The 26,895-nt window shown below is 37.1% G+C and overlaps 1 protein-coding gene across 4 annotated transcripts in view; it reads right to left on the bottom strand.

The window, feature by feature from the left end:
• ITPR2 (inositol 1,4,5-trisphosphate receptor type 2) overlaps positions 1–26,895 on the bottom strand; it is a 524,966-nt gene that overhangs the window by 230,405 nt on the left and 267,666 nt on the right. For all 4 annotated transcript variants that reach the window (XM_082419574.1, XM_082419572.1, XM_082419571.1 and 1 more), the window contains 3 exons: positions 16,005–16,133; positions 14,656–14,776; positions 796–986 (listed from right to left, as the gene is read on the bottom strand). In XM_082419574.1, the coding sequence (XP_082275700.1) occupies positions 796–986; positions 14,656–14,776; positions 16,005–16,133 (441 nt within the window). The remainder of the gene's footprint in view (positions 1–795; positions 987–14,655; positions 14,777–16,004; positions 16,134–26,895) is intronic.

The following is a 26,895-nucleotide window of genomic DNA, read 5'->3' as shown; positions in this document are numbered from 1 at the left end:
ATAAAGCCCTAACCCTGGTACTTCAATGTGACTATATTTGGAGTTAGGGCCTTTAAAGGGGTAATTCAGTTAAAATGAATTCATATGTATGGCCTCTAGTCCAAAATGACCGGTGTCCTTATAAGAAGAGATTAGGGCACAGATGTGTATGTGCACAGAGGAAAGACCATATGAGGACACAGTGACAAGTAGGCCATCTGCAAGCCAAGGAGAGAGGCCTCAGGGGAAAACAACCTGCTAACACCTTGATCTTGAATTTCTAGCTCCCGAACTGTGAGAAAATAAATTTTTGTTGGTTAAACCACCCAGTCTGTGGTATTTTGTGATGGCAGTCCAAGCAGACTAATACAATGTCTCTCTTTACTCAGTGTCCCAGAATGTCCAGGCCAAAACAGGAGTGGGATACTACGCAAATAACTTGGGAGTAAAGGTGGTCACACCATTCTCACCAAAGGAGTATAAAAGGATACTTAGAGATGAATTGAAGCAAGGTTGTGAATATTTATTACTTGAGTCTTTACAGTAAATTATTTTACCTAATGTATTGAAGTTATTAAGACCCATTACTCTACTATCAGAGCACATTAAATAATACATACTCACCAAAAACAACTCACAACAACTTCTACCTAGAAGCTATGCTTTTTAAAAGGGTGGTGTTCGTAGGACATTGTAAAGTAAAGCCTGGTCCCCAACTAGAATTTGATATTTTTAACCATATTTTATTTATGTGACTACATATATTAAAAATTATAATTTAGAAAATATTAATGCCATTTCACGCTCTTATTGTACCTGTAACTTTTCAATAATGTTTCTATAGTCCCAAGAAGGCCCTCCAAGAGCTTCCTTAAAGCGTGGTCCAGAGCGAGCTGATAGTCTCCAACCCATGGCCGCTCTCTGCACCATATTGGAATGACTCTTCATAAAAAGAGTATTAACTTGGCCGTCCAAATCCACTGGAATGGCAATTCCACGATTCTTTGCTGAAAAAGAAAGATTTAAAATATTTTCCTCTTTATTTGACTAAAGCTACTTGCATGCTATCAAAATAATTTTATAAAGATAGAACAAATAAAAAACAAAAAAATAAGATAAATAAGTTCTGGGATGTAACGTAAAGCATGGTGACTATAGTTAGACATAGTGTATTAAATATTTGAAAGTTACTAAGAGAGTAGATCTTAAATGTTCTCATCACAAGAAAAAAACTGTAACTATGTGAGATGATGATTGTTAACTAACTTTACTGTAGTAGTCATTTCACAATATATACATATATCAATGACAATATTATATGTCAATTATATCTCAATAAAACTGGGGGGAAAAAAGAAAAATGTCAAACCTTCAAATTCTATCAAATTATTTTATATAACTGCAAAAGTTTTTAACTTGAAAGCATCTCAATTCTTAAGACCAATTATTAAAGTGGGCTCATTAAACATTCAAGAATTTATGTGATTTCTTGCTGGTTAATGTTTGAAACGCACTTTACACAGCACCAATATGGCAAAGCACTGTATACCAACCATGTAAATTTGTACCTTCCAAGATGCAAAGGAAAATTAAAAAACAGACAGAAAACACATGATAAAATCCTGCCAGTCCATTTTATGAATATAATTCTCGTGTATGTGTCTGTGCACAAACATGCACAAATGCACAAAACTGCATGTGGTAAAACATCTGAGAGAAGAAATAAAAAATTGACAAGTATAAAAAAATCTGCATTGCAAGACAGTACACAGTACATGTCCTTCTTTCTTCCCAAGATCCACTGAAATTTATATTTTAATACACTTATATCACAATACTGAAAAATAAGAATGCTTGCTGTAAGGAAAACAGAAATGTTGAGGTATTTTTGCAAGCAGAATGAAGATGGGATTTGTCCATCAGAGAAAGAAGAAACAAGAAATTGCTCTACAAGAGATTAGAGTTAGAACAGGCCTTCCTAGGTTCCCAGACAAACACAAAGTGGTCACGGGGGATGGGAAAGTCATCTGGCAACTCAAGAAGGAATAGCATCTGAGTATCTGGGAAGTGAAGGCCTTCGTCCCTCTGACTAGCATAAACAGAGCAGCTGGCAGCAGAGGTTTTTACCCAGAGGATAAAGTTAGAGAAATGCAGAAATGTTCTCTCAACAAACACGAATACCTGCCTGGAGAGAATGCCAAATGAAGGGGTTAAGAATTGACAGAGAAGCAGAACAGAGCTTGAAGAAACTGCAAAGTCCTCATCAAATAAGCAGTAGCATGGGGGGAGAGAGAAGGCAGGTCAAAGAAGAAGAGAAAATATACAAAAGATCCCAAGCCCTGACGAAAGCCCTCCTCATTTTAACACTTGTTAGTATTCCCAGCTTGCCTTCTGCTTCACACAGACACACACACACACACTCCAAGAAAGCCTGTGTATCATTTATTCAGCCCCTCACCCAGAACTCAGGGTAAGCTCTGTCATTTACATGAGAAAGCTAATAGAGAAACAGAGCCTCAAAACTGCAGTGGAAGCCCGCGCCAGTCATTATAGATCTTTATGACACACCACCAAGAATCACAGGGAAAACCAAGAACATTAAGAATAACTAGCCCCAGTGAAAACAAATGATTTAGGGAAGAACAAAAAATATTTAAATAATTCTAATTATTGTCCTCAGAAAATGTGAGCATATAGTGCCTCCAAAACGTTAGGAAAAAAGAAAAAGAAAGAAATCTTGGAAATTAAAATATGATTGTGCAAATAAACATTTCAAAATCGGCTGAAAAAAAAACCATAGGAATAAGGACCAAGTTGATAATCTGGGAAAGTTAAGGAATCTTGTAGAGCATAAAAGAGTCAAAGGGGGGACTTCCCTGCTGGTGCAGTGGTTAAGGGTCCGCCTGCCAATGTAGGGAACTGGGGTTCCAGCCCTGGTCTGGGAAGATCCCACATGCTGCAGAGCAACTAAGTCCGCGCGCCACAGCTGCTGGGCCTGCGCTCTAGAGCCGGCGAGCCACAACTACTGAGCCTGCGTGCCACAACTACTGAAGCCCGCGTTCCCAGAGCCCATGCTCCTCAACAAAGAGAAGCCACCGCAATGAGAAGCCCGCGCACAGCAATGAAGAGAAGATCCCACTCGCTGCAACTAGAGAAAGCCCGCGCGCAGCAACGAGGACCCAACGCAGCCCAAAAATTAATTAATTAATTAATTAATTTAAAAGAGTCAAAGGGAAAATAAAACAGAGAATATGAAATAGGGAGGGTCATCCAGGAAGTCAAATAACTAATAAATGTAAACCCTAGAAAGAAATATCAGAGACAATGAAAAGGAAGAAATGATTAAGAAAATATAGAGGACAATTAATCACCTTGAGCTGAAGAAAGATGTGAAGTCCTTAAACTGAGAAGGTCTACTGTGTGTGTTAAATAGGATTAAATAAGCATATTGGCCATATTCTAGTAAACATCTATAATGTTATTATGGATTGAATTGTGCCTCCCAAAAATATATGTTGAAGTCCTAATCCCAAGGAAAACAACAACAGTGGGCAGTACTATTTCTGCCGGTGAAAATTCTCTGAAGCCCAGAGATACTTAAAAACTTCTCTGAAAATAGATAATTTTACCTACCAACACAGAAAGTTCCCAATTTAAACAAGAGCTCAAGCTGAAGTGTTAAGGAAATAATAACAGCTCTAAGGTAACCCTAACGATCAATTGCATCACCGCCCAAATTTCCATAGTGAATGTTTTCCTAATATTCATTATAAATTTCCCTTTCCGAAGCATACAATGTCTCTGTTTCTGTCCACCACACACAGCAAAGCAACTGCACTCCTGTCCCATCTGAAGGACCGACAGCCTTGAAAAGGCCAGGATGCACATATTTTTGTAAATACTTAATCCTGCAGCATGATCAAATCCCGGCAAGACTTTCATCCTTTTATAGCTGTTTCACATATAAACTGGGTTTGTTCTAAACATTCAAAAGTCAAACAGAAGACAATACTTCTTATATGTTATTTTTTAAGCAGCAGAAAAACAAAAATTGTAAAACTGAAAGTTGCTCAAAACATATTACAATGAAGTTTCCGCTCATGTTTAAACAAAGTTGGGGGGGTGGACTTATCTCCCCTTTAGGAACCAGGTACGTTAGATAAAACTAACCATCAAGTGAGCATTTGTTGCTATGAACGTCACTTACACAAAGACGTGCTCAAGGAGTATTCTTCTAATGATATCAGTGGAAATGGAATCCAATGGTAGCACCTCTGTTATTCCTAGCAGTGCAGCCCTCCTCCTATCAGTGTGGTCAGGGAAGTCTCACCCCCGCACCCCTACCTCATGCATCTATGAGCTGCTGCCACTATTCCACTACGGCCAGCAGCAGGGACAAACCAGAATGAGAAGACTCCACCATCCCAAACTTTACTGAAAGGGTTTTTTTGGTCCCCCAAACTGTACCACTCTAGGTGGTATTTTCTAGGCTCTTGTCTTAGCACAGATTGCACGATATAAATTAACTGGCTAAAATAAACCCTACTTTCTCATGTTCAAAGGTAAACTCTAGCCAAAGGCTAAATCACAATTTCTAGGCAATAAAAGAAAATTAACTATGCAACTGGGGAACGGATTTGAGTTAAAATAAGTCAGCTGTGTAGATAATGACGAAACTTTTTCAAGCAATTGTAAAAATATTAATACCATTAAAGACATGGCCTGAAATAGATTCTCTGCACTGTCAAAATATTATAAAGATTAATTTGAAAGCAAAGTTGACAGTGCTAATTTAGCTTTCTATATATTGTTTAAGAATTAAAGCAGAAGATTGTGACTAGGAAAAGAAAGGAATTAATTCATGATCTCACTTACAAGACCATTAATAACTAGAATAATATTTTTCAAATGCAACCAAAAATATGATTCAAACTTAGCTTCCTTTTATTTAGCTAGAAAAAATTCTGATATAAATAGTATATTGCAATGTGAACTACGACGTATTCTTGGGGTTAATGGTTATCCCACCTCCCCGCCCCCAATAAGGAAAAACTAATGAATTTACCAACAGTCAGTTATTCTTCGGGCATGTAGCATTAACTCCAACTTCTGTGTTTTAGTGGTCACATTAAAGTTTAAGATGTTTAAAAAATAAATGTTCCTGTTTCACTCCTAAGTTGGACTGCAGCTAAGATACTATCTTGTTAAGGGTATTTTGCCAGAGAATAAGCATATGGAGTTCTTTAAAAACTAGTAAGAGAGGGGATGAGTTGTTATTAATGCATTCACCTTTTATAGAGTTCTGCACAGTGATAGTTCTCTAAAATGCGCTATCTTTAGTCACAGGTATTGTGATTATTGGGCTAACCAACTAATTAGGCTTACAAATCCTGAAAATTCTCTAGATATGACAAGACTTTGCAGTGATTTTAAGATGTAATTGAAATCTATTTATAATTATTATTCATTGTCTTGCATATTGTGCGAAATTTTTAAATTAGACAAAATTACTGGTGGTAACTGCCAGACCAAAAATCTCTGAGAACACACATACTGCAGTGGTAAGTGCCATGGAAAAAAATGCTTAGATAGGTAAACTGACAGGTAGGGGGAAAAGGCAACAGAAAGTGTGAGCAGTAATTATAACACTTCATTTATTGTCAAGCACTCCTGTACAGGTACACAAGAGAAAGGACAGCTGGTGCACAAGGAAGGTATAATGGGGTGGGCAGAGAGTAGTACCTTTTCTGAATCATGTCAAAATATCCAGGATAAATCTGTACTGAAACACTAGTGTTCTTAAATACAAAGAACACTAAAAACACAAAATGTATCTTTCTTGTTTGGTACTCAAACTATACTTAATTAACCCCTAAATTGAATAAAAAAAATAATTGTATTACAAGTGTTAAACAGGACGTGGTGAAAAGGGAATCCTTTTGCACTGTTGGTGGGTATATAAATCGGTGCAGCCACTATGAAAAACAGTATGGAGGTTTCTTAAAAATTAAAAATAGAACTACCATATAATCCACTTATTCTACTTCTGGGTATTTATCCAAAGAAAACGAAGGCACTAACCCCAAAAGATATACACACCCCTATGTTCAGTGCAGCATTATTTACAATAGCCAAGATATGGAAACAACCTAAGTGTTCATCAATTGATGAATGGATAAAGAAGATATGTTTTATACATATATAAAACATATATACACACATACAATAGAATACTACTCAGCCATAAAAAAGGAGGAAATCTTGCCATTTGGAACAACATGGATGGATCTTGAGGTTATTATGCTAAATGAAACAAATCAGACAGAGAAAGACAAATACTGCATGATTTCACTTATACGTGGAATCTAAAAATCGAAACAAATGAACAAACAGATCAAAACAAAACTCATGGATACAGAGAACAGATCAGTGGTTATCAGAGGAGAAGGGGGTTAGGAGGTGGGTGAAAAGAGTGAACGGGGTCGACTGCATGGTGACGGATAGAAACTATACTTATTGTGATGATCACTTTGTAGTGTACACAAATATCAAATTATTATGTTGTACACTTGAAACTAATATATTGTTCTATATCAATTTTACCTCAATAAAAAAGAATATATAATTTTATGGTTGTGCGAGAACACAACCACACGTGTTGTGTTCACATTGGCACACGTGACTAGTCATCTGGAAAAAATTAAGTTAATTCCATATCTTATACCTTACAACTAAATATATTCCAGGTAACTCAAAATTGTAAACAGTCACACCAAAAACACAAACAGACAGAGAAACTAAAAACATGAAAATTCTCAATGGGAATTAAGACACAGCATCTTATACTGATCAAGGCCATTCTGAAGATGAAAGAAAACCTAAAATGCCTAAAAGAAAATAAATTTCTGGGCTTCCCTGGTGGTGCAGTGGTTAAGAATCCGCCTGTCAATGCAGGGGACATGGGTTTGAGCCCTGGTTCGGGAAGATCCCACATGTCGCGGAGCAACTAAGCCCGTGCGCCACAACTACTGAGCCTCTGCTCTACAGCCCGCGAGCCACAACTACTGAGCCCCCGTGCTACAACTACTGAAGCCCATGCGCCCTAGAGCCCACGCTCCACAACAAGAGAAGCCACTGCAATGAGAAGCCCACGCACCACAACAAAGAGTAGCCCCTACTTGCCGCAACTAGAGGAAGCCCGCATGCAGCAACGAAGACCCAATGCAGCCAAAAATAAATGAATAAAATAAATGTTTATAAAAAGAAAAGAAAATAAATTCCTGCATGCCAAAAAAAATTGAAATGACAAATGAAAAATTGAGAAAAAATATTGGCTACTTATAGGCAAAGAGCTCATTTTCTTAAGAAATAAAGGGCTATCCAAACTATCGAGAAAAACAAAGCCTTCAGGAAAAGTGAGCAAAACACAAAAAGTGACAGTTCACAGAAAATACCAATGAATCAATCATATGGAAAGGTTTTGTTTTCCCTCACTCATAAGAAGAGAAACACATGTTAAAGCTATAACAATACTTTTATTTATAAGATTTGCAAATATGTAAGAATTTGATAACATAGCACATTATCAAGGAGAAAGATACTCTCCTACATTGCTTGTGGCATATAAATTGAACAACCTCTTCGGAGGGCAGTATCTGTCAAAATTAGAATACCCAGAAATTCTACCTTTAGGTGTTTACCCTATTCTTCCTCATGAGCAAAATGACTGGAAACAACATAAATAACCAACAATGGGGTTAAATAAATTAGAATATAGGCACACAATAGGATATTATGCAGTCAATGACAAGAATAGCATATTCACTCATTTCTTTGTATTCACCCAGGTATTTTGTTCATACAATAAATATTCATTGAGTACCTACCATGCTCTAGGCACAGTGTCAGGCTCTAGAAATTTGTAACAGATAAGGTACTTAGTTTTATTCTGCTTTGTGATTTCCATACATGTTACATCTACCCCCAATGTACTAGAAATTCATTGAGGGCAGGAAATATTGTTTGACAGACTGCATTTCCCTAACAACTAGAATAATGCCTTTCAGATAATGACGGTTCATTATAAATAGTTGAATTAATAAATAAGTGAAAACCTTTATAAGATTTTGCCTTATCTTCTGATCATTCATATTTAATTTTTTTAAAGTAATAATGGAGGGACTTCCCTGGTGGTCCAGTGGTTAAGACTGTGCGCTTCCACTGCAGGGGGCACGGGTTCGATCCCTGGTCAGGGAACTAAGATCCCACATGCCGCGCAGCACAGCCATAAATTAATTAATTAGTTAATTAATAATGGAGTTTTTATATTTCCATTATTACTTTAAAACCATAATTACAGGGATGTATTATGTCAAGCTCTTTATACAATAAGCCATAACATCTAGATAGATGAAAATAGTCATGTTTGTTTTAATAGAGACTGAATTTCTCTTCTCAAAGAATTAATGATTTATACACGTTCGAATTTGGGGGGGAAACAATTGGCTTGAAGATTGATGTTCATTATTCAAACCATTTGTAAAAGATATTTTACAGAATTTCCATGTGGAAAAAATGATTATGTTTCCAACAAAGTACCTAATATTAATCCCCCTAAATCATTTGAAGATTATGAAACACATGGAACAAAATTCTTTTTTAAGTGAAGTAACATGGGAGTAATCCTTGGATGCTTTTTCTCAAAGTACTTCTAACACATGCTATTGTATTTTATATAAATGAATAAACTGAGGAACAGTAACTGACGAAGAGCATTAACATCTTGATCAATATTTTGTACCTTAAAGGTATAAAACAATGTTTATTTAAACTGATTTGTGATAGTAGAGCATCACAAATGCCTGCTAGCATGTCAGTCTAGAAGGGGTTCACACCTGCCTGTGTGACCTAGTAAGCTGTCTAACCTTGCTAACCTCATGTCTGCATCTGTAAAATGGGGCTAAGAATTATGTCCACATCATAGGGTTTACCACATTGTCTATCACTAATAAATGCTCTCTACTCCCAGCCAGGTAAGTGCTAATTTAGTAAATACTTTTGCTGTTTTTACTACCTTTTGTGTCCAATGTACAAATATGGAAGAGAATGAAATACTTTTGATGATAGATGAGTTGAACCAATGTACTTGAGAGCACTTTACAAATTGCAAACTGTTATATAAATGTAACTATAATAGATAATATAATAGCTATTTGCATGTATAGGAATATGTTTACCAATTTGTAAATGCACTGAAAATTTGCTTTATAAAAACTAAGCATTCTCCTGACTTGTAATATTTTTCTTAAATATGTATATTCTTTGTTTTATAACTATAAATTCTTACATATTTGAATTATAATAATGCCCCTTTGTATTCTTAAAGAGTTGCTGAAACACGAAAATGACCTTGCACCTGAGTTATAAAACTTCAGACAGCTCCCTACCAGCAAGCCAAATTGCCATATTTCTAGTTTATATGTCAGGGCTTCCTAAGATACGACTTCTGGGGCAACCTGGTAGAGCATAACTTCACACTCAGAGGAACCTGGATTTCAAATCCAAGTCAACTACTTGTTAATCGTGCAAGTTATTTAACCTTTCTATGCCTAAATTTCACTATCTGCGAAATATCTAGCTCATGAATTATTGTCAGTCAACAACATTCATAAACCGGCTTCATCAGAACCAGACACTTTTAGGCAGTAGTGATCAGTGAATAAAGCAAAGTCCCTGCTTTCATAGATTATACTCTAATGGGAGAAGCTGACAACATAGAAGCAAACAAACAAACAAACAAGGTGCTTTCAAATAGTGATAAGTGCTAAGACAGTAAGATAGGATGGGGGGAGCTGGAACACTTCACTGAGCACTGAACTTTTGAACATGTGACCAGCTGGGAGATAAGGATCCAAATAGTGGGAACAGCACACGCAAATGCCCTACGATGAGAAAAAGGCTTGTAGATGAGACACAGAATGAAGGCCAGTGTGGGTGAAGCAGAGCTGAGGGTAGGGAAATGGGGGAAAGTAGTCGTAGATGAAGCTCAGACGATGAAGGGCTTTCTAAGTCATGATAAGGAACAGGAATCTTCAGCGCAATGGAGAGTTTTATATAGGTGAAAGGTATGGTTTGATTTACATTTTAAGATCACTCTAATTATTGTGTAGGGAATGGATTGTAGTGAGACTGGGGTCGAGGTGGGGAGTTCAGTAAGGAGACTCTTCTGTAATCCATGTCAGATTATGGTGTATTTGGACAAGGGTGCCCCACAAGAGAACACAAAAAGATGTATTTTAGAAGTGGAACCAATAGAACTTGCTATTGTATTTAATGCAAGTGAACAAATGGGAAGAATCATATGTGACTCCCAAGGTTTTAAGATTACTAACTGTAAAATAGTTATTCTTTACAATGGGACAAAAATCTGCCTCTTGCAGCTACCATATGTTAATTATAATCCTATTCCTGGGAACCTGTAAAAGAAGTCCATTCGCACCTTGAAATGTTGGAAAATAATTATGTTCCCCCTCGGATTTCTTTTCTTTGTCTAAATATTTCAAATGTTTTCAATCACTACACAAGTAAGATGGGTTTAGATCCCTTTACTACTATGGATGCTCACTTCTGAATGCCTTTCATTTTGGTTATGTGTTTTTCCATAAAGGGCATCCATCAACAAATAAAAAAAGATGTGGTCTACCCATCGCAAAGCAGAATTTGCTTTTCACCTTTTTTATCCTAGACAATAGCTTTTATTAATGTCTGTTTGACAGATACTTCATAATCATTGTCCCTCAAAATCTAGTAGATTAATACCTATGATGATGTAAGCTAGGATACAGTAAAGACCATAAGAAAAGTATAAATGGTCAAATGGGGGTGAGTTCAGATCTGGACCTGGGAGTCAGAAACGGCTTTTATGGAGGAATTTGAACAAAGAATTTTTTTGAGTAATGGAAAAGATGCTGAGAGATGGCAATGCTGGAAACTGGAGAAAGAAAGTTATAGTGTGAGCAATGCCTGGGGCATAATAGCTCAGTTTGCTGGGCGGGGGTGAGAAGCAGTGAGCAAGGTCAAAAGAGGAGGTAGGGCTGTGGAGGCCACAAACATTGCGACGAGGGATCCATCCTTAGTTTGTTAGACAAAGGTATGCTGCTGAAGGCTGAGGGCTTTGTTGTTGATGTTTTTAAACCAACAGAGAGAATTTCACTTCAAGAAGATTATTCTGGTAGCAGATTTATTTAAGTGAAGAAAGACAGAAGGAAAGAACATTGAATGTCTACAGTGGTCCAAAAAGGAAGCAAAGAGGGGCCAAACTAGGCCATTATGGAGGAGAAGGAGGGGGAAGTACAAATGCGGGGGATAGCGGGAATGGGATCTCCATGGCTTCCTAACTGTTCAGGTGGAAACAACAAACAAGGAAGCGGAAGAAAACATGCTTGCCATTTGCAGCAACAAGGACGGACCTAGAGATTATCAGACTAAGTGAAGTAAGTCAGACAGGGAAAGACAAATATCATTTGATATCACTTCTATGTGGAATCTAAAATAGGATACAAATGAACTTATTTACAAAACAGAAACAGACTCACAGACAGAGAAAACAAATGTATGTTTACCAAAGGGGAAAGGGGTAACAGAGGGATAAATTAGGAGTTTGGGATTAACAGATACACAGTACTATATATAAAATAGATAACCAACAAGATCCGACTATATAGCACAGGGAACTATATTCAGTATCCTATAATAAACCAGAATGGAAAAGAATATGAAAAAGAATATGTATATTTATGTAAAACTGAATCACTTTGCTATATACCTGAAACATTGTAAATCAACTATACTTCAATTAAAAAAAAATTCTCACAAAGATAAAACAGATTTTATACCAATACATCACTCTTCCAAACCTACCCTGATTGTAGACTTAGATATAATTATTTTTCAGACTTCCTATCACATATGTCTTTTAGCATACAAAGAGACTAAAATTTAGAGACTAAATTATGTTAAATCATAAACAGTCGAGGATATGGTAGAAAACGGAATGAAAGAATCTTTAGACTGATCCAGTTTCAGTGACTGTTTTAAACCCCCAAAGCTCTGCCATCCTGCTCTGCAAGAGCTGATGTGAGTACACAGGGAACACCACTAACGTAGCAACTTGCAACTCGGAGGGAAAGCACGGCATGGAATCTCACTTGTGGCTCAAAGCTCTTCGTCTCTCAATTTGTAAGTGGTGTGAACAGCATGCCCTCTGTGCCTCGGGTGGGGCCGACTGGTGTTTTCCCTCATTGCATTTGCTAAGTACTGAGGGAGGAAGAGCAGGAGGAAAAAAGGGGAGGAGGAAGAGGAGCAGGGGAGAGAAAGCAGGAAGAAGATGAGGAAGAGGGGGGACTGCCTTAAAATGTAAAATACAGAAATATACTTGGCAGCAAACACAATGTACTCCTATGTAAAATAAATAGCATCATCATATTTCTTTGCTTTTCCTTCAGATTTTATTTTTTGATGGTTAGTATATTTCCCAGCTGATTTGGTCCACATGAAGATGCTTTTAGTACTGCTTTATCATAACTTGAAAAGTATATTATTAAGAACTCAGAAGTTACATGAAAGCAAGAACAACAGAACAAGACTTGACTTATAATTCCACCAGCCAGAGATACCAGTGTTATTTCTTTATTGATATCCTGCCGGACATTTTGCTATGTGCAACTTTTTAAAATAAAATTTAGGTTCTCTTCTGTGTCCTTCTTTATTTTTGGCAATGCATATGGTGGCCTCTTCCTTTATCTCTTCCCTTCCCTTCCTGAACTATTCTGTCCTAAACCCTGGAGGAGGAGCAGAGCAAAGTCAAGTGCCAGCGCTGGACAAGGAGCGTTAGGGGCCGAGGTGGTCCAGAGCATTCGAGCCCAGAAAGGAGTGGAAGGCATGTGCACAGGCGGCTGCCGGGAGTGGAGAATTAGACTTGAGTCGGGTGAGGAGGGCGTCCACGGCAGGGGACAGCCTGGCGCCATGTCAAAGGTGATAAGGGTATTCATGCAAACGAGTGACCCAGCACAGACTCAGAGGCCACCCGGGAAGAGAGGCCGCCCCTCAGAGCAGCAGGGTGACATGGCCTGTGGCAACCAGTGGGAACTGCAGGAAGGTGGCAAAGGCCAAGCTGCCAGAGGATGCATCTTTGTGGGGTGTGGCCGTACATGGGGTGCCTAAGCCCGACGGGGCCGTGACGAGGGGAGGGTGTGTGCAAAGGAGGGGTCTTGGATGTAAAGCATTAAAATTATAATTTTGAGGAGAACTGGCATCCCTACACGTTGAATTTTTAAATCCAGAAATAGTATAAAACTCTCCATTTATTAAAATCTTTCATATCCCTCAAAATAGCAATATAATTTTATTCTCTTGTGTTTCTTAAGTTTTCTCTTAAGTAATTACTACTTCTATTGCTGTTGTGACATATCTTTTTCACATTTTTTCTCCCTTTTGGATATATAGAAAGTCTACCAAGTTTAATACTTATTTATAATTAATCACCTAGATGAACTGTATTAATCTCTTAGTTCTAATAATTTTCAATTGATCCTCTTGGGTTATAACTGCTTTTGAATGTACTCAAATTAAAATTGCGCCATCATTAAAGTTTGTTAATATTCAATTACTTAAACCAAACTGCAGATGGGGAGAAAAAACTAAAAATATTTTACGTGGTCATTAATTAGTTAAACCATTTATTCATTTATCAAATATTTACTGAGCACATACCATAACCCTGGCCAAGTTACCTAATCTAGATAATTCTGTTTCCTCAACTGTAAAATGTAAATAATCAACGAGCCTACCTAAGGATTAAATGAGATAATACGTGTAAATTGCTTAGCATTGCAAATGGTGTGCACTGACAACTGTCAGCAGTGATGATGGCCACGATAATGAAACACACTATAAGCTGCCCTTCCCGATGCCTGCAGAACCACCTCTAGTTGAGAGAATGATCCAGCTCCTCTGTTTGTTTTTTGAAGTCCAGCCCAGTCTATATTTCTTTTCCCTCCTCCTTTCTGACAGCCCTAATTAACTTTATTAAAAAAAAAAAGAGGACTCTATGAGAAATTCTTCCTACAATGTACTAACCTTCCCTTAGCTGTTATCCCCTTGCATTCCATTTTATATGGAATTTCTGAAGCCTTGTATGCATAACAGAGCCTCAATGAATACTGATGAATTTCACACAAAATTAGAAAACCAAAAACCCCTCAAAAAGTCCTCCTGCCACATGAAGATGTTAATAAATCAGGCTACTTAACAGACAAGACAATTCCATAATGAAATCTGAGATAACAATTAAACTAAACTCATTTGTGTAATATCTTACTGAGCTATATTAAAGCACCATATGCAATATTAAATTTAAGGTTAGAAATATAATAATTTAAAAATAAATAAATATATTTTAAAATATTTAAAAAGAAGAAATATAACAATTATATTCCCCTCCCAAAAAGGATGCAATTTCAGAGTCATTTGCTGATCACTGATCTTCAGCTTTACAGAAACCACACCTGCTCTCTTTTTAAGTTGAAAACTGGAAAGCTACTTGTATTGCCTATTAGCCAAAAGCCTGATTTCTTTCACAAAATGGGAAAATAAGTAAAATCCGACACTCTGACTTACCCACTTCAGCCAAAGTTCTGATACAGGACTCCACCGAGGCTTTCTGTGCTGGATTTGGCCAGGTGCAATTGTAAATTCTGAAGGCAGACTGGAGCAGCTGAATAAAAACTGGCTGATGTGTCTGAGAACAGAAAGAAAAGAGGCAAACAGGTCACTAAACCATTAACACTCCTGATGCAGTATCTATGCATTATCAAAAAAGGCCCACCAAAATAAAATACAGTCTTGCTTTTAAGATTCAGTGCTACTTAATGAACATCTCATTCAACAAATATTTATTTTGTACCCATCTCATGACAGGCACCACACCAGACACTATAGAAAATTGATTATTTTAACTATATTCTTAATCAGGAAAATATGGCATTTCTTGAAACCAATGACATGCATTTAAGTATATTTTTACAATCTCTGGTTTATTTCCGAGTATAAATAGAGCAGGCATTTTGGGTTTGTTTGTTTGTTTCACTGATTGTATGTTTTGGTTTCATATGATCAGCAAGTAGAGGAGACAACAATTTTGACCCACAAAAACAATTTTACATGATTCTAATAGTTCATTCAAAAGTTTTCCCTAAAAAAAGTATAACTGAAATAATACTTTTATAAGAGCAATACACAATCACTGTAGAATATTTGGCAACCATACAAATGAAAATCACCAATAATCCTAACATGGAGAGATAATCAGTATCAACATTTTTAAGATAATTACTTCCTGAGTTTTCTTATGTATATATGCACATATATTCTTTACACGCACAAACCTGGATGATATTATGATGCAATTTTGTGGCCTGTTTCACTTTACATTGCTTCATGATCATTTTCCTTAGGCATCAATTTTTCTTTTAAAACATGATTTTTAATTGCTATATAATAAGCCATCTACAGATATACCATAATTCATTTAGCTATTCCTCTGTTTGTGGACATTTAAGGTTGATGTCAATTTTTAAGTATTATAAACACTTCAGTGAAAATCTTAGTATATAAATTCCTGCTAACTCTTTCAGGATTTACTAAACTGGAATTATTGAGTCAAAATGTCTATCCATTTAAAGAATCGTTATCAGTTATTTCGACACTTGGCAGTCGATCTACAGATATGAAAGCTCCTATTTTGCTTAGAGGGAGAGCAAAAATAATTCAGTTTGAAGATGGAGCCTCTTTATTTAAAATAAAGTTTGAGAAACTCAGAAAGGGGCATAATAGTAAATAACAGGAAAGAAGAGTGATCTTGAGAAGTGTAGGAAAGGACTTCCTGGCCTATTAAAGTTTTCTACACTCAAATAAGGTACAGAAATTCTGTGTGACAGACTTCTTTTGTACTTGTTTGTTTATATTACCTGCAGGCTGGTACTGTTGTCTGAAAAGGGAGAATTAAAAAAGCCGCTCACAATGTTCATTATTGACTCAGTAACACACTTCTCCAAAAAGGTGTCTGCGTGTTTCCTGTCTGTAGTTGTGTTGCAAACCTGGAGAGAAAAACACAACAACTCAATGTGTTCTATCACATCTTTGAATTATAAATCAATACTGGAACCTTCTAAAAATTGTCCTGAAATGGTTGTTTATAACATTTCTTCTGCTTTTGAAAGTTGCTTTGAATAAAAACATTTCTGGGACTTCCCTGGTGGTCCAGTGGTAAAGAATCCGCCTTCCAATGCAGGGGAGACGGGTTCAATCCCTGGTCGGGGAACTAAGATCTCACATGCCGTGGGGCAACTAAGCAAGCATGCTGCGCCTACTGAGCCCACGTGCTCTGGAGCCCGCACGCCACAACTAGAGAAGAGAAAACCTGCATGCCACAACTAGAGAGAAGCCTGCGCACCAAAATGAAGAGCCCCGCACCGCAATGAAAGATCCCGCATGCCACAACTAAGACCCGATGCAGCCAATAAATAACTAAATAACTAAATAAATATACTTAAAAAAAATTTTCTGCCTGAAATCCATTCAAAGTTTATCATTCTGTAGTAGTTTCACCTTTAAGTTTGGTTGCCATTTCATCCTTGGGCCAGAATTCTTTCACAGACCCCAGCCCCTTCTTCCAGATCTGCTTCTCCCTCCTCCTGCACACAACCTTCTCCCTCCATCCTCAAGCCTAGCTTTGCTGGAAAATACTTTTCCACTTGATGTGAGGAAATCAAAGAGGAAACAGTCATTATAAGTACAAGAAAGTGGTGAAGGTGATTAATGGTGGCTCATATCTCTATACATTTTCACCTCTAATACCTGGCTCAGATTGGAGGATGCAAACAGAAAATATTTGGAGAGGAAAACAGAAAGATAAGAAGAGGTCAAACCTTTGCCAACGATTTTGACTTGTTCGTCCCCAGATTATCTGGGAAGCATGGAGGGCATGTTTGTGCCTTCTTCTCAGAGTTGGCTAAGCAAGAAGACAGGACACTAGAGCAAAGGGAACATCAGCAAAGAACATGGGCTCTGACCTTTATGTGGGATTAAATGAGGCTGCAGTTGGTCATTCTGCTAAACAAACTGTAAATTTCCAAACATGTCAGGGTTGACAAATTGCAAAAGCTAAGATACACGATTAAAACCGAATGAAAAAAAGTTGGGTGGTGAAAAAAAAAGAACACAGAGATTAAAAAAAGAAGTGAGTGAGGGAGAACATAGGGTGCGAGGAAAGACTCAAGAACTGGGCAGAGTAAGAATGTTTAAATATCCACAAGATTACAGTGGGTCAGTATGGTGGCCAGATGTTCCAGATGTTCTTAGACAATTCGAATTTTTATGTAAGTTTTTTATTCTTTTCAATAGGTGATTAATCAAGAGTAAGGAAATGTAATTTAATCTGACATTGCTTTAAAACCCTGCACGCAAATAAAATCACCAAAAACTCCCTCCTCAAACCATGTGTCCCAATGTTTCAGTTTGGAAAATAACAGGGTTTGCTGAATGGAGAGAGGAGAAAGAGCACAGGGTCTGTTTTGCTTCTAAGTCGCTTCCCGTCGGGGGCAGCTCACTTTTTCCCCATCTATTAAATGACACCTACCTGACAGGGGTGTTATCAGAACTAAAAGGTTTTTAGTGTGTCTAATCCCATAGTTACTGTAGAGAACAATACAATTAAAGAAAATAAATTATGTCAAGTTATGTCATCTTTTAGTTATTGTTTCAGCACATAACATAATGCGTGGTAAATACAAAATGTTCAATAAATGTTTGTGAAAAGAATGAACCAATTAATTGTTTTTAAATGAAAGAATAAGAGAGAATAAGAAAGGACTCATTTTATCTTAGTTTAACTAAGGGTTAGACTCTATTTGTGGAATATCAAACCTCAGATTAAAATTTAATGATATAAAATTGATTTTCCCATGATGGATATTAAGTAGGATTTATTTCATTTACTATCTTTCAGCACTGGCTTTTATGGTGAATTTTTCTGATACATAGGATAAAAATATATTAAAGTTGAGTAAGTAGTTGAACAATTCTACCATAACCAGCTCAGAGAAGCTTCTTCCTCATCCAGTGACATTTCACACAATTGAACGGGGCTTTCCAGAGCTACTACAGAATCATACTACATTACCTGCAACTGATCATTTGCTAAAGAACCCCACAGATTTGCTTTAGTCAGTGGATTAATTAATAAAAGTTATCTACAATACTTCTAGATGAAGGCTTTCCTCAAAGTCCTGGTCATGGAAATTCTGGGTTTACACAACTGTGTGGAACCTATTCCTTAATTCATTTGTACAAGAAATTCAAATAATGTTCAAGATACTTTTTATGCCCCAGATGAATGACAACATTTTCACCTCTAGAGCCTGTATCTTACACTGTAATATTATGGACAGGCAAGAGATAAGGAAGCCCCTTTTTAAATTAAAGTCCTTAAAAACTTTTCAGGAAATAAGGAACCTAATTATTAGCAATATTTCTTTATCTTGTCTTTTATTTATTTTTACTGTTTCTTTCCAATAAAGATTAGAAATGGCTCAAATAAAATTACATCATAAATTAATTTTTATGTGTAATACATATATTTTTAAAGTTTCTGTTTGCAGATATTATTCACATACCATTATTTCCTATCAAATATTCCCATGTGCCATCATTATTTAAACACTTTTTTCAAAACGCTATATTTATTCCATCACTCTAATGCACCATCATGCTTTAATCCATTTTTGGAATGAGTTTAGGTATACGTAGCTAAAAAATACAAATCATTTTCTTATTTTCTTAGCTATTTCTTTCTTGCGAGTCTTTTATGTGATTTCCGCCCCCCCACCCCGATTATTGCTATTATACAGGATTATGCAAAATTATTATTTTTACTTTCAGATTTTGGGGGTATATTTCACCAAAGAGGAATCACCAGATGAGGGTGTATAGACAGTTCTGTACTACTTGCTGGGCTCATCCTCTAAAATAATAAATTTACAATGATATCAACAACGTATCTGTGCATACACAGGATGTTCCTTCATTACCATCAACTAGCTCTAGCTTTTGGGCTCTGGTTAGGTTCAGCTGATGCGAGGCACTGGCAGGAGATCACAGAGTGGAAGAGAAAGAAGTCAGGTACCTACTCTGCCTCTGCCTCTACCTGCATCCCCATGTCCATTCTCCTCGTTGAGGCTTCAGCAGTGTCTGTGTCTCTGGGTATAGCTTCTGCTGGAGCCCTTCTGCAATGTCTCCAAGTTCTCTCTGGGCTCTGGTAGCACTGGTGCCACCCTTGCCCCTTCAGGCCTGGGGTGGAAATAGCTTTGCATTGTTACCAATTCCTGGATGCTTCCCTGTCACTCCTGGTTCCTTTAACCCTTCCCACACCTCTTGGAGTGTGCCATCTGTTTGCTGCTAGAACTGTTATCTCTGTAAATTATAATTATTTTTGCCAGTTTAATGATACCTAAAAGTTATTTTATCTGGCATTTCTGACATTGCTAACAAGGCAGGGCATTTTTCACATAATAATTTCATGTCTATATTTTTTCACATAGAGATGATTCAAACCCTCTAAGCCACTTTAAAATGAAACATGGATAATGACTCTATATTACGTATCCGTAAACATATTTTACATAATAAACTTTTCAGCAGTCATTTCACATGTATTTTCACATTCTGACTCTTTAGAATATGCCTTTCATTACATTTCATGGTGTAAAATAATTTTTAGCATTCAGGCATTATTTTTTTTTTTATTTGGGTCATTTCCATTTGTTTAATATAAAGAAGGAAAAATCCCTTCCACAAAAGAAAAGAATATTCTGTACATTTTTGTTCTAGCTTTTTTTGGGGAGTCCTTCTCCCATCTCCATCCACATCTTGACTCCTACTTAACTTTTTAAGCTATCTGAATTTGCTGCTGTAGGTGACCTGATTTATGCATTCTGATTAGTTTTTTTCCATACTGATATCCAATTGTCCTCCAAACACTGATTTAATAGTAATTTCTTGCCTCACACTCAGGTTACTTGAATTTTATCTTATAGTGTATCACTAATCACTGTTTAAATCTCTCCTCATATCTCTGGTATACTCCATGTATCATTATTTTTTAAGTATTTTAATTCAATTCTATAAGAATGAAATAATTCTCAATTTGTAATGTGTTTTACACTGGAAAAACAAGTCTACCTTCATTGTCCTTTCCAAGAAAAAATAAATCACCTTTTGAAATATCTGCCCTTTTCTGCTTCCAGATGAATTTTACTACGTATCTGTAAAATTTCATGGACTATCACTTAGGGACATAAATTGTTAAATTAAAGCTAACTATTAGACTAGGAGTTAGAACAGTGAACCAAACCAAACAAAGTCCCTACTCTACTGGAACTCTGATTCTAATTCAAGAGAGACACACCATATACAAATTAACAAACGTATAAGTGGTAAAAATAGAGCAAATAAATAGACTTTCAGAAAAATAAAGAGCAAGTAGTGCAGGCAATACAGCAGGAGGAGTAGGTACGGGGAAGGATTACTATTTTATCTAAATAGCTTGGAGAACTTCTCTGTATAAGGTAACATTTTAACAAAGAACCGAAGGAAGTGAGGAAATAGCCATGGAGGTTTCTGGGGGAAGAGCAAGTAAAAATCTGTCTCCACCATTAGAATATAAGTCCCTAGACACCAGGAGCTGCTCTGTCTTGCTCCCCACTGCACATGCAGTACCTTAGCACATAGTAGGTATTTAAAATTATTGCTTGAACAAATAAACATTAAGCGTAATTTCTAGATATAATTATTTCTGAGATTTCTCCCCTTGTATATATGATGTCCCTTCTCTCTTCTGCTCTAAAAGTGACTGTTACTCTTCCAAAGATGACAGATTGGGTTAAATAAGTTATCATACATACACTGGAGCAGCCCTGTCCAAGAGGACTTTCGGCAATGATGGAAATCTTCTATATCTGGGATGTCCAAGATAGTAACCACTAGACATGCGCTTATTGAGCACTTGAAATGGTTTTTTAAATTTTATTTTATCTAATTAAAATTTAAATTTAAATGTGGCAAGTTGCTACCCTAACGGATAGGGCAGCTCTCGCCAGTAATATACTTTCGATCATACAAACCACGGAATACAAATCTTAAAAATCATTTTTTTATTCCTCATAGGCAGTAAAAATGTTCTTATAAATATCTGAGGTGATACCTCATATTTATTTTAATTTGCATTCCTTTATTTATGAGGCCAAAACTTTTCCAAACATTCACTTTTAATATCTCCTTTTTATGTGAGTCATCTGTGCCTACACTTTCTTAGAATTTTAAATTCATTTTTTAAAAAGGTAATATATATTGATGTTAAGAAAAATATTAACTGTAGGAACCCTGTAAAAAATAGAAAAATACAAAATGGAAAACAAAAATTATCCATAATCTTAAAATCCAAACAAAACCATGGTTAACATCTTGGAATCTTTTCTTCTAATCTTTTTGCTCCTATATATTTTACATAATGGAAATAATTCTGGATAACCGGTTTTTGATTCCCCTTTTAATACTCATCACTCAATCATTAGCACTTCTCATATCATTAAAAATCTTCAAAACATAATCAGTGATACTATAACTTCAATCTTATAGATATATCATAATTTGTTGAACCATTTCTCTATTATTAAATATGTAAACTATTTCCTACTGTATTTTATTATAAAAGTATGTTGAACTTCCTTGCCCATAAATCCTTGATATCATTTCTAATTATTTCCTAAGGACAGATTCTTGGAAGGTAAGTTACTTGACACATTAAAAAGGTATGAAGGCTTTTTTTAATGTACTACCAAAATGCTTTTCAAAAAGACAACATAAATTTACTCTCATCAGCAAGGTATGTGAACCAACATTTAATATTATCGTTTTACTTTTATCTTTTTACTCTTAAACTTTGACAGAAATTAGATCTTATTTTCCTTTGTATTTTCTTAAAATTATTAACAGTTGACTATTTTCTCAGGGATTTACTTGTATGTCCTCCTCTATAAATCATGAATGCCTGCATTTGGCTCATTTTATCATTAGATTGTTATAGTGCTTTTCTTATCTATCTATCTATCTATTTATATGTTCTTTGTATAAAGGTTATTAGCCTTTTTTTTAATGTAGAGTAACTGTTTCTATATTGATGTTCTTTTATTTTTATGATGTTTTTATATACTTAAGTTTTAAATTTTCAAACAGTGAAACATTTTTTCCTTAGCTAATTTCATCTATTGCTCTTATGCTTAAAAATAACTCTCTCATCCAAAGACAGACAAATATCCACCTACACACTTCCAACCACTTTTATCATTTCACATTTATCTCTAAAATCTATTGCAATTTACACTAATGTATGATGTGAGGACATGAACTGAGTTCATTTCACCCCAAATAGCCAGGGTCTTCAAATGTTATTTTGATTTAGTTCAAATCAACAATTTTTATTGAATGCCCATATTCCATGCCAAGGACATTCTGTGTACCTGGGATCTATCAGTGAACAACAAAATATATAAAAATCGCAACCCTAATGGAGTTTATTATTATTAATTTAATAATCCAGGGGTAGGCAAACTATCATGGGTCAAATCTAGCCATATCTATTTATTTATATATTGTCTGTGACTCCTTTCCCTTTAGTAATTGTTATAAGAGCTGTGATAGTAGCCTGAAAAACTATCACGATCTTCACAGAAAATGTCTGCTGATCACTGGGTATAACCCATCACTTCCCTACTAATAGGTGATAATTTCTTTATTATATATTAATATTTTACATAAGTAAAAATCTTTTTCTGGCTATTTATTCCATTCCGTTGACATGCCCACTTAATTCTATGCTAAAACCACACAATTTGTTTTCAAATTCACTTTTTAAATATTTTTAACTTCAGATGATATTTATTTATTTATTCCACAAATACTGGGAATTCCCCAGTTGGGACTCAGCGCTTTCACTGCCATGGCCCAGGTTCAGTCCCTGGTCGGGAAACTGGGATCCCGCGGGCCACATGGTGCAGCCTAAACAAACACATAAATAATAACACAAATACTGAGTATCTACTATGTGTGAGACGCTGTTCTAGGTCAGGTATGCAGCAGTGGACCAAACAGACAAAATCTCTGCCCTTGTTTTGTTTCAGTAGAAACAAACACAAATACATATAAAAACATCAGGTGGGGATAAAATGAAGCAAATGAAAGAGGGACGGAAGGAAGACATTGTTACTTTACACCAGGTAGTCAGCCAAGGCCGCTCTGAAGACTTTAGGCAAGGACCTGAAAGAAGTCACGAGAATGGAGGGTACCTGGGGGATGAGTGCATCCCAGGCAGGGGCAAAGATGCTGAGATAAGAGTGTGTTTGCCATATCTGAGGAGCAGCAAGAGGCCACCAGATGAAGCAGAGAGCTAGGTAGGGGGAGAACAAGAGGACACTGGGAAGTGAGGGCAGGGATGGGGGTGTTTGTTGGACAGGGGAGAGCCCAATCATGTAGCGGTTTTACTCTGTGAGGAAGCTGAGCAGAGGAGTGACCTGAACCAGAGTTCTTCCTCTTTTTTAATCATTATAGCTGCTGTATAGAGAACAGATGATGAAGGGAGGGGGCAAGAGTAGAACCAGGGAAAACAGGTTATAAGGCTACTGAAGTTATCCAGATGAGAGTTAATGGTACCTTCTTGCAGGGTGGCAGTGATCAAAGTATTCAGAGGTAGTCAGATTTTGAATATTTTAAGGTTAAAGCTTGCAGAATTTGCTAAAGGATTAAATTGAAGAGCAAGAAAATAAGATTTACAGATGACACTAAGATTTTTATGCCTGAATGCCTAGACTGAATGATGGAATTGCCGTTTACTGAGATACAAATGACTTGAGAAGGAATTAATTGTAGTGGGCCATGAAAGTGAATGAAGAGTTTGAGCTTCGATAGCCAACTGGAGATGTCACGTGGGCAGTGAGATTTGTGAGACTATCAGGGGAAGGACCCAAGCTTCAACCAGCCTGGGATTAAAGTTAGGAGAGTGGACAAGATCAGCAAGCAAGTGACTGTAGACAGAGAAGGGAGCAAGTCTAAGGTTTAAGCCTGGCACATTTCAATATTTAGAAGCTGGGAAGATTTGGAGGAAGCAGCAAAGGAGATTGAAAGGGAGTGGCCAGTGAGGTGGGAGCAAACAGAGAGCAGGGCTGATACCCTGGGGGCCAAGTGAGGACAGGTTTCAAGAAGGAACCGATCGGGGCTTCCCTGGTGGCACAGTGGTTGAGAATCTGCCTGCCAATGCAGGGGACACAGGTTTGAGCCCTGGTTTGGGAAGATCCCACATGCTGCGGAGCAACTAAGCCCATGTGCCACAACTACTGAGCCTGCAGGTCTGGAGCCTGTGCTCCGCAACAAAAGAGGCCGCGATAGTGAGAGGCCCACGCACCACGATGAAGAGTGGCCCCCGCTTGCCGCAACTAGAGAAAGCCCTCGCACAGAAACGAAGACCCAACACAGCCAAAAATAAATAAATAAATAAATAAATAAATAAATAAAAAGTGAAATTCTTAAAAAAAAAAAAAGAAGGAACCGATTAACTATGATAAATGCTGAAGCTGACTTGAAGAGCAGAACAGGGGCCAACCAATCATCAATCGAGAAGAGCCAAACAAGTGCTCATTCCACCTGGGCACCATCAGTATAATTCAGCATGAAAACTGAGGAGAAAAACAGAATTACAACTGAGGGAAAGGTGCTACACACAAAATAATATTTACAGAATATTTACACCCTTCACTTGCCTACAATGCTAGCTAATAAGGGCATATTCAAAGAAGGCTGTAGAATGAGACTTTTCGACGGCTCGCTCAACTTCAGAAAGTGAAGAAAATAATGGAATCTACTCATCAAGGACAGAAAACCTATACAATCCTATCAAATTAGAGAACCTAGAAAGTGTGTTTCAAAGTACATATAAATTTATCTTTACTCCCATCTCCTACCTATTTGGTAAGCTAAACAAAGGGAGAGAATGCTCAAGTGATCTATTTGGAAATGAAATACTCTGATTTGTCTTGTTTAGCGATGACTGATGGGGCAATGACATGACACTGTGTTAGGTGTGTCTCTAAGTTATCCCCCGGTCTAATTTCATCTGCCAGTATATCACTTAGGGTATTGCTGGCCACTACAGAATCTTGAAATTGATAGCAAAATTGAGAACACCTTCAAAAGAAAAGGGAGTCTGAGGCTAACACAGACCACAGCCCACCCCCGTCCGAATGCTTTCTAATAATGACTCAAATCCCCTGACTTTGCAACAACAATCAGTTACGAAGGCAAAGAAAAGCATTTCTGCCCTACAAACACCAATTTTAGCTGCACTGGCACAGAGATCAAAGTGGGCTGTCGTTAAATGCTCTAAAGGACAGTAGAACAACTATTCATGTATCTAACAGCTTTGCTGCCTATCTAAATCTGGTATATTTACAGGACATGGATGCAGTCTCTGTCAGAAAATCAGAATAGAGTAAGTACGTGAAACAATCTAGTGCAAATAAACAAATAAAAATAAATAAAATTAATAAAAATTAAAAATAAACAAATTTAGTTCATTAAAAACAGTCTTTCAGAAAGCTTTTCTTATATGGGTCTTAACAAGATAAAAGACAAGGGGGTACAAACAGGAAAATGAAAGATACTAATTAAGGGGACTCTTTAGAGAGCTTTACCAAGAGCAAACAAAAAGAACTTGGTGGTGCTGACTCCTGAGAAACATGAGGAGAAAGGTGGAAGGTGGTATGAGGGCCACTACATATTAATAGTTCATTTGCCTTCTAAATAGGATTGCTTTCCAAATTTTTTCTAAAATAACCATCTGCCATGTGCTGGCTGGACCCTGCCTGAAGCACTAGGTTGCATCCCAAATGCCATACGTTTAAAACACTGACAAATTAGAGGGAACTCAAAAGTGTACTGAAAACAAGGAGCCCAGAAGCCTTAACAGAAGAGGAACCACTGAAAGTCATGGAGAAAATAATGGGAGACATGATGGTTGTCGTGACACATTTGAGAAGCTATTGTGGAAAGAGCCCTGCATTAGGCTGCCACAGATCTCCCTGCTCTGTTACTAGCCAGGTGAGTCACTCCATGTTAGCAAATTAATCTCTCCAGAACTCGGGAGCAAAATTATGAGGTCAGCCTAGATGATCTTAAGTTCCTTTAAGTTGAATAATTTTATCATTTCAAACTAGATCACCAGCGAGGAGAATAGTAAACACCCACATTCTTCCTGAACGGAATCATTCTATGCTGCTATAGAAGGAAAGAATAAGTAAAAATTATAATAGATAAAAATCTGGGGCCCTGAACCAAGATGGTGGAGTAGAAGGATGTGCTCTCAACCCCTCTTGTGAGAACACCAGAATCACAACTAGCTGGTGAACAATCGTCGACAGGAAGACACTGGAACTCAACAAAAAAGATACCCCACATCCAAAGACAAAGGAGAAGCCACAATGAGATGGTACGAGGGGCGCAATCACAGTAAAATCAAATCCCATAACTGCTGGGTGGGTGACTCACAGAAAGGAGAACACTTATACCACAGAAGTCCACCCACTGGAGTGAAGGTTCTGAGCCCCACGTCAGGCTTCAAACCTGGGGATCCGGCAACATGAGGAGGAATTCCTAGAGGATCAGACTTTGAGGGCTAGTGGGATTTGACTGCAGGATTTCGACAGGACTGGGACAAACAGAAACTCCACTCTTGGAGGGCACACACAAAGCAGTGTG

The sequence above is a fragment of the Balaenoptera physalus genome, assembly GCF_965194825.1.
Source record: "Balaenoptera physalus genome assembly, chromosome: 13".
Taxonomy (NCBI): Eukaryota; Metazoa; Chordata; class Mammalia; order Artiodactyla; family Balaenopteridae; genus Balaenoptera; species Balaenoptera physalus.
This window is presented reverse-complemented; position numbering and strand designations above follow the sequence as displayed.